Source organism: Olea europaea, chromosome 7 (assembly GCF_002742605.1).
Source record: "Olea europaea var. sylvestris chromosome 7, O_europaea_v1, whole genome shotgun sequence".
NCBI classification, from domain to species: Eukaryota; Viridiplantae; Streptophyta; class Magnoliopsida; order Lamiales; family Oleaceae; genus Olea; species Olea europaea.
Window position 1 is genome coordinate 22,754,880 of NC_036243.1, and position 9,015 is coordinate 22,763,894.

Sequence of the window (9,015 nt, forward strand, 5' to 3'; positions counted from 1 at the left end):
TCACCTAGCCAATCATACCTAGATAGAACAAGCTTTTATTTATCAAAGCATTCAATATACTACCCGTTTCAAGATATGTATTGTGATATTACAAGGAATAATTCTTGGTCATTAGGGTTAAGCACATTTTCTTTTTTATTTACCTTCGAAGTATTCATTAATTTTTACTTGAAGATTTTATGTTTATTGTGTCGAACAGATACTGTTTCATTGTCATATGAATGGATTAGACCTTGCAAGTTCTATATTCAAACAAATTATTAGAAACCAAACTTCATCAGTTTCAATCTAATGCAGTAGAAGAATCCAAATTTAGACCGACGACAATATGAAAATTGGATTATGGTGGTTTCTAGGTAGCGTCGTACTAGAAAGAGATTTCAAAAAATGCGTTGTATAAATTATAAGTTTAATCCCGTCGCAGGGATTGGCACGATAATATAGCAGTCTTATTTTATTAATCTTTCAAAGTCTTCGTTCCAATGTTTATAAATTATTGTGTATTCAACATATCCTTTTGCAATATAGTTGCGTGTCTAAATTATGTTTAATCCTATCATGTAGGTAGTGTACAAAATTGAATCTCTCTAGCACCCGTGACTATGTGGAATAATGTTGTACCCTCCTTTCATTTTCTATATTTATGAAATTATTAATTCTTCTTATCATTTTCAAGGAAAAAAGCCATTCAAATTGTTTGCAAAGGAAGGATAAGTTAATCTTTTGGAATTAAACCCTAATTTCCAAGTGGAAACAGAGCTAGACTTCAGATATAGTCAAGTGGACATGAAGGATAGATTTCAATTGAGTCAAATGAAGGTGGTAAGCCCTACTATATATTATGACAGGCGGAAAATAATTTATTTTTATGCATGTAAATTATGCGATTCAATGAAGTGATGAAAAAAAATACACAAGTCTCAAGTGGAAAGTTATGTCACGAGTAGAGACCAAAAGGCTTTCACTTCGGATCAAACTAGGTATTGATAATTGGAAGAATTGATGGACTGCTAAAGGACAATACCAAAGGCAGGCAGAGTAGAAGAAATTTTGTCAAGTTTAATGATGTTGAAAAGTTTTCAAAAGTTGATCTTATAATAACAGACGATGTATAATTTTTACACTTAGCTCCATGAACTTGAAACATATTTGTTCACTAATATATAAACCACGATAAGGTAAGGTACTACTTTGTTGAAATTTTAGGAGACGGACAAATAAGCAATGAGGATAACTTGAGAGGCTCGATAATAATAAAGACTGCTTTAAAGTAATTGGTAGTTGACATCTCTTAGTATTTAAAAGTAGACGTGACAGTGAGCTGGCAAATGTTGTGTCAAGACATTCGACGAGGGTACCTAGCTAGAATATTCGATACACTGCCAGGCTAGTTAGCACATAGATGATTGGACTTGTTGCACATTCCCGTACATAGTATCAAAGAATTAACAAAATCTCGACATATGTTACTTGTTGACTTTAACGAATTTAACCTTAAGAAATCAGTTCATATAGTTGGTCATTTTCAGATTGACCTAATTGGTCTACTAAGCCTTCTATTTCTTAGCGTGCCTTTTTGGAAATCTTGCCGTTTAAACACTTCGTTGACCACCAAATATGATAATTGTAACCATTCAAGTGTTCATGAAAATGCTTTGCTTACTCATAAGGTGGAAAAGTCCAAGACGTCTAAAAAGAAAGTTATGTCACGAATGAAGAATAAAAGTTTTTTTTTTTTTTTTTTTTAAATGGGTTCACCATTGAAAATCAGAAGAATCGACCTAATAGAAAACTTGTTCATGCTTGAATGTTAATGATGCTGACAAGTTTTAACAAGTCAATCTTATAACATCAACAAGATTGATATTGAACACTACAGCTAGCCATAGATACCTAAAACCTACTTGTTTACTACAAAATAAAGCACAATACATTTGCTAATTCATCCAAAATTTGATGAATGAGCAACAAGATAACTTGGGATTTTATAGTAAAAAAGAAACGACGATGACTTACCACATGCCATCCTCAAAAATAATCAATATTAGCTTTGAGCTAACATGCTAACATTGTACTGAGACATTCTCATGGTGTGCTTCGTTAGGGTGTGCGATATTCTATTCCGAGATGTGTTGGTATTTAAATTTTATGGGGCATTGCTAAACAAGAATAGGTGATAACAACTGAGTCTTGGCTCTTGTGAGCCCAACCTTTCACCTAGCCAATCATACCTAGATAGAACAAGCTTTTATTTATCAAAGCATTCAATATACTACCCGTTTCAAGATATGTATTGTGATATTACAAGGAATAATTCTTGGTCATTAGGGTTAAGCACATTTTATTTTTTATTTGCCTTCGAAGTATTCATTAATTTTTACTTGAAGATTTTATGTTTATTGTGTCGAACAGATACTGTTTCATTGTCATATGAATGGATTAGACCTTGCAAGTTATATATTCAAACAAATTATTAGAAACCAAACTTCATCAGTTTCAATCTAATGCAGCAGAAGAATCAAAATTTAGACCGACGACAATATGAAAATTGGATTATGGTGGTTTCTAGGTAGCGTCGTACTAGAAAGAGATTTCAAAAAATGCGTTGTATAAATTATAAGTTTAATCCCGTTGCAGGGATTGGCACGATGATATAGCAGTCTTATTTTATTAATCTTTCAAAGTCTTCGTTCCATTGTTTATAAATTATTGTGTATTCAACATATCCTTTTGCAATATAGTTGCGTGTCTAAATTATGTTTAATCCTATCATGTAGGTAGTGTACAAAATTGAATCTCTCTAGCACCCGTGACTATGTGGAATAATGTTGTACCCTCTTTTCATTTTCTATATTTATGAAATTATTAATTCTTCTTATCATTTTCAAGGAAAAAAGCCATTCAAATTGTTTGCAAAGGAAGGATAAGTTAATCTTTTGGAATTAAACCCTAATTTCCAAGTGGAAACAGAGCTAGACTTCAGATATAGTCAAGTGGACATGAAGGATAGATTTCAATTGAGTCAAATGAAGGTGGTAAGCCCTACTATATATTATGACAGGCGGAAAATAATTTATTTTTATGCATGTAAATTATGCGATTCAATGAAGTGATGAAAAAAAAATACACAAGTCTCAAGTGGAAAGTTATGTCACGAGTAGAGACCAAAAGGCTTTCACTTCGGATCAAACTAGGTATTGATAATTGGAAGAATTGATGGACTGCTAAAGGACAATACCAAAGGCAGGCAGAGTAGAAGAAATTTTGTCAAGTTTAATGATGTTGAAAAGTTTTCAAAAGTTGATCTTATAATAACAGACGATGTATAATTTTTACACTTAGCTCCATGAACTTGAAACATATTTGTTCACTAATATATAAACCACGATAAGGTAAGGTACTACTTTGTTGAAATTTTAGGAGACGGACAAATAAGCAATGAGGATAACTTGAGAGGCTCGATAATAATAAAGACTGCTTTAAAGTAATTGGTAGTTGACATCTCTTAGTATTTAAAAGTAGACGTGACAGTGAGCTGGCAAATGTTGTGTCAAGACATTCGACGAGGGTACCTAGCTAGAATATTCGATACACTGCCAGGCTAGTTAGCACATAGATGATTGGACTCGTTGCACATTCCCGTACACAGTATCAAAGAATTAACAAAATCTCGACATATGTTACTTGTTGACTTTAACGAATTTAACCTTAAGAAATCAGTTCATATAGTTGGTCATTTTCAGATTGACCTAATTGGTCTACTAAGCCTTCTATTTCTTAGCGTGCCTTTTTGGAAATCTTGCCGTTTAAACACTTCGTTGACCACAATGACAGTGGGGAGTATCGGGTTAACCAGTGTTACTTTGTCACAAGTGATAAACACATCATAACATCTAATGTATTCTCATTGGATTAGTGTGGTTTCTAGATAGCTTCCTATAAGCAAGGGGTTCAAAATGTGTTGTATAAATCTTGTTTCCACTTCTTTTCAACTTTCTTTTTCTTTTTCTGGAAATTGTTAATTCACCTTATTTAAAAAAAAATGCAAATGACAGTGACCTACAAAAAGAATATAATATTTTTAATATTCAAATTTTATAACATGAAAATATTAAAGTTCGCAAGTTCTCAAAATAATAAAAATACTAAAACAAATAATTATTCTTCAAACCTATGATACAAAATAAAAATTTATGTACCAAAAAGTAGGATTATCACTGCTGATGTGGATGTCTCGAGCTCTAAACAAAATTTACCTAATAAAAAATTTAAAACTGTATATTTTAAAATCTGGACTTGTGCTAATGCATCAGAATTCAGAGGGCATCTTTGCAATTTTTTATATGTTCTTCCAAAAACCTGTGATCTCATCAAATTTTGTAAGAATACTGTTTTTTGAAAAGCACATTCCGAGGTATCTTTTCGTGTACCAATGATATTTGTAAGAAAAACATTTATTTAAACACAAACAACCCCAGAGAAAATTATTTTTCAATTTTTAAACCTAATATACACACGTCATGTAATGGTATCTCAACCACCCATGTCAACTGGGGCTTCTAATAAATGTTAATATTTTAAAATAACATTTAATCAATGGTTCATCGTTTATTTGAAGTATTATTGATTCAAGTTTGTGATAGTTCTTAACTAAAACATACCCCATTTGAGTTAAAGTTTGTTACTTTACATCAAAAGTAAAATTTTTGACTTACTACTAAATTTCGAGGGCTTTCATTTATACATCTTTCAGACGACGTACAGTATTTTTGAAACGACAGTCACTATATATTACACAAAAATATTTTAAACTTAGTCTCTTATTTTATATAGTCGAGCCTTTAGAAAAGGAAACACTAGAACCTCAAGCTAAATGCTAATTGGAACTAGTGAAAACGAGATTAACAACGGCAAATATTAAGCAAATTAATCATAAATCACTATCTTGTGAGCTCCATATAGAGGCTGAAAGTAGGCGCCGTGACTTCCATCCTAGAACAAGTTTATTGTTACTTAATTCCTCCACCCTATACCCATCATTGTAAAGTCCTAACAACAATTTGGATTGACAATGATTAGCAAAGCTTAGGTTTACTGGACGAAATCCGACTGCGGCCAACCACGTACCCCAAGAACAAGCGTCCCCCTCGCCACGTGCTAAGTAGATGCGGGCCAATGACCCAGATATTCGAGGTCCGATAAATACTCGTTCCACAAGTGTTCGAGCTCGACCTTGCATTGGAAACCCAGCTTCGAGTGAGTCATACACAGCTGAGTAATGATGCAATGAGTCCATGAATCGTCCCATGAACCCACTATCTCCTGTGGGTCCCATTTCTTCTTCCACGAGGGTAATTAGTCTCGGGTTTAGGTTCTTGGAGCCAGATAAAAAAGAAGCAATAGAGTCCGAGGCACGGTAACTAAAATGTGGCAGGTGGAGCATGCAATTGATTACAAGAGCCTCTCCTCGAACCAATTTTAAAGAGGATGGCTTAAATGTTTCATCAGCATCGAGCCTACATTGATGGAATGAGAAAGGTTGACCAATGGAGGCTGCAAATGCGGTCAAGCGTCGACCTGTCTCTTGTACAGTGCAAAATGATCGCCGCACACTTCCTACCCGAGATAACGCCGTAATCCGAAGGTGTGGAGTAGGTGGGCCATCTTTTCTAGACACCAAGGCCTGCATCAATGATGCCCATTGGATCCCTTCCATGATATCATAGTCCACAATATGAACCCTCCTATCATGTGCCACAGCTTCTATAATAGCTTGATTGGCTGTGAAATGTCCAAATTTCACATAGGGTGACATGTCTTGCAGCAGCTGAAATGCGGCTAAAACATCCGTCTGTTGGTGGTGCTCCTCCTTGGCAACGCTCAAAATTTTCTTGCTAACACCACTGCCGCCAGCACCGTCTAGCAAACCCTCCAAGGCCTTGGCAAAATATGCTGCCAACCTCTCCATGTTAGTGCCATCAAGTGGCGACACCAACTCCTTGAGCCGAACCAATATCACCCTAGCCAATTCCTGGCATTTGTTCGCCCCTGTTAGCGCCTCAGCTGCAGCCATCAGCAGGTGTATAAGCCTTAGCCCCTTGCTATCTTCAGTGCTATTGGTTTCATCATCAGTCATCATAGTATCTGGGGACAAACTGTTGTACCGTTCATGTACAGACCTAACTGGCTGATGTTGTACAACATTTTCATCAATCATCGAGTCAATTAGGTAATGGAAATCCTCCTGGTCACCGGAAAGTGCCTCCCAGTCGACAACCTGTGACCAGTCATTCCAGTTACAACCCTGGTCACCTTCAGTTGAGGTGGTGGTGGTGGTTGTGGTCGTACTATAACTATAAGCCGAAAAGTCGAGGTCCATGAACATTGCCATTGGTAAGCAACTTTTTATACCACTTTATGATACAAATGGGAATGTTTACGAGGTAAAAAGCAAACGATGGGATCGAAGAGCTGAAACAAGAGACTTATTTAGGTGGGAAATGATTACAATCAAGGCATTAATAAAGGAAATTGATGAACGGTGCTATCAACTAAGTGGGTTATTTATAATAAGGCTTAATTACCTTAATTAAAAATTAATTAGTCATAATCATTGTTCCCAATAATTAATATCCATACTTAGCGTGATACAAACCATTCTATTGTAGTACTATTATTTGCAATTTTCTATTGATTTTATCTATTCTTAGGCTACAGAAATGTGGTGGGGTTGTACTACATTAACAAGATGAAGGTTGGAGGTTAAGGCATCAATCATTATTTAAATAGCTTGTGGCTCATTAGTTAATGTGTTTAACATGATCACTACCAAGCCATAGGAATAGATGACTTTTTTCTAGGTCCTTACATCTATTAGATAAGTAGGAGTGGATGAAAAAGTAGATCATTGATCAATTGTATCGTTCTTGGATCATATGGAAGTTTATTGTGATTTCTTTTTAATCTCTTTGAGTTCGTGTAGCAATTAAAGTTCTTTGTAAAAGCGAGTGAGACGAGTTGTCACTACCTCGAACCTTAGAGGCTCAGTCCAATTTACATACCTAATGATACATGACCTTATTAACTATGTGGTCCTTAAAACAATACGAATGGGTCGTACACAATTTATTCTACATGGCCATTTCTTTTTGGCCATTATACTTGCTTGCACACTCTTGTTTTGCAATTAAACACTCGTCCTTACATTCCCAACCTGATAAAACATCAGTCAATAGATACAAGAAATACAAGGTTAAAACAAAAGTTAATAACCAAAAATATCTGGCCACAAAATACTTGTTCAAGAGTGAATGATACCAATTAGCTTGGAAATCATCAAAATTGAAAGCTCAGTTGCCAAAATGGGTACAAATTTTGTTAACCCTAACGGCCGTAAGTGCAAGTTACTTATATATAATATTGATTAACTAAAAATTTTAAAATTTTTTGAACGGTCTAATTTTATTGTTTATTCCATGTCACTAGCACCATACCATCAGCCTTGCCGGCTCGACCGTCTCAAACCGTCTCCACCACTCACCCTGCTCTAGCTCTTTAATACTTTTGTTTAATGAAAATGATGATGACTATGATTTTGATTAATATTTAAAGAAAAATTACATTAAGAGTTTGTTCGATTACATTTATTTTTCATGAAAAATATCAATTTTTCACTCAAATTCCTATTTTGGGTGTTTGATTGTTATTTTTTTCATTGAAAATATTTTCCAACTTTTCAAAATATGCCTAATTTTCTTTATTTTTAAGGAAAATATTTTCTTTGAGGGGAGCTGGTTTTTGTTTTCCTCAAAACAAGGAAAATATTTCCTTTTCTAAGTGATATTTTTCATACTAATCAAACACATTCTAAGTAGAAAGTTTGAGCCTTTTAAGTTACTTATTTTGTCAAACATAGAGATGACATCTGATAGTTCAATATCCAAATATTGTGAGCCGAAATCGAATCGATTCTCATTGAGAATTGCGAAAATGGAACCATCGTCAAACATAGGGGTAGGCATAGGATCCCTCTTTTTCATTGAACCATTGGTTCTGGTCCGATTTTTTTAAACTTCAAAAATATATTTTATAATGCATCTTTTCCTATTTCACTTTTACACTTATGTTACAGAATAAATTCTCAATTATTTTGAATACATGTGTACTGATTTTATTGATATTATAAAATAAATATTTTGGAACCGAATTAAAATTGGTTCTGTATTTAGAATTGAGAGTTGGACCAGAACCATTTGGTTATTGATTCTAAAACACAGAACCAAATTGATTTCATTTAGAATTGGATCGAACCAGCTAGTTCAAGTCGAATAATTCCGAGTGAAAGGGCACAACCCCAGTCAAACATGTTTATTAAAATATTTTTTAACTAATGATTTTTTTGAACAGTAACTTTTTAAACAAAACTTTAAAGCATAGGTAAACATAATTTCATACATGTAGGAAGGGAGGCTTCATGGAAAAGAAGGGAGAAATTCCTTTTGGAAAGAATATATAAATAGTTTAATTTATAAATACATTTCAAATGGATAATGGATAAGCGTTAAAACTCGTGAATTTATTGGAATATGTGCTTGAAAATGAAGTTTTAAAATTTATAAATAGTCTATGGGAAAATATATTACCACGATAATATTTGTTTGTCGCATCACTTTATAAGTACACCCCAATTACAAAATATTTTTGATAAATATGCTACAACTATGTTACCAATATAGCCCTAATCTATTAAAAATAAAATAAATGGTTACTTCTCTATGAATCACTTAGCGTGTGTTTGATTGGCTTTATTTTTTTATGGAAAATATTATTTTCTCACTCAAATTTGTACTTTTGGGTCTTTAATTAACAATTTTTTTCATGAAAATATTTTTCAAACTTTTGATTATATGATCATATTTTCTTCAAAAACAATGAATACATTTTCTTTACGGAGAGTGATTTTTATTTTTCAAAGTAATTCACTCTTTCTTATCTATCTCCTCTCTCTTATCTTCC

General features: G+C 33.7%; 1 protein-coding gene across 1 annotated transcript; it reads right to left on the reverse strand.

Annotated features, from left to right (window-relative positions):
• Positions 1 to 4,810: 4,810 nt before the first annotated feature.
• On the reverse strand, positions 4,811 to 6,509 carry LOC111397726 (nodulation-signaling pathway 2 protein). The gene has a single exon (XM_023024719.1). The coding sequence runs from the start codon at positions 6,389 to 6,391 to the stop codon at positions 4,931 to 4,933; it is 1,461 nt and encodes a 486-aa protein (XP_022880487.1). The 5' UTR covers positions 6,392 to 6,509; the 3' UTR covers positions 4,811 to 4,930.
• Between the last annotated feature and the right edge of the window lie 2,506 nt (positions 6,510 to 9,015).

Coding starts and splice junctions, on each gene's coding strand:
- LOC111397726 (XM_023024719.1), bottom strand. CDS start 6,391: ATGGCAATGTTCATGGACCTCGACTTTTCGGCTTATAGTTATAGTACG.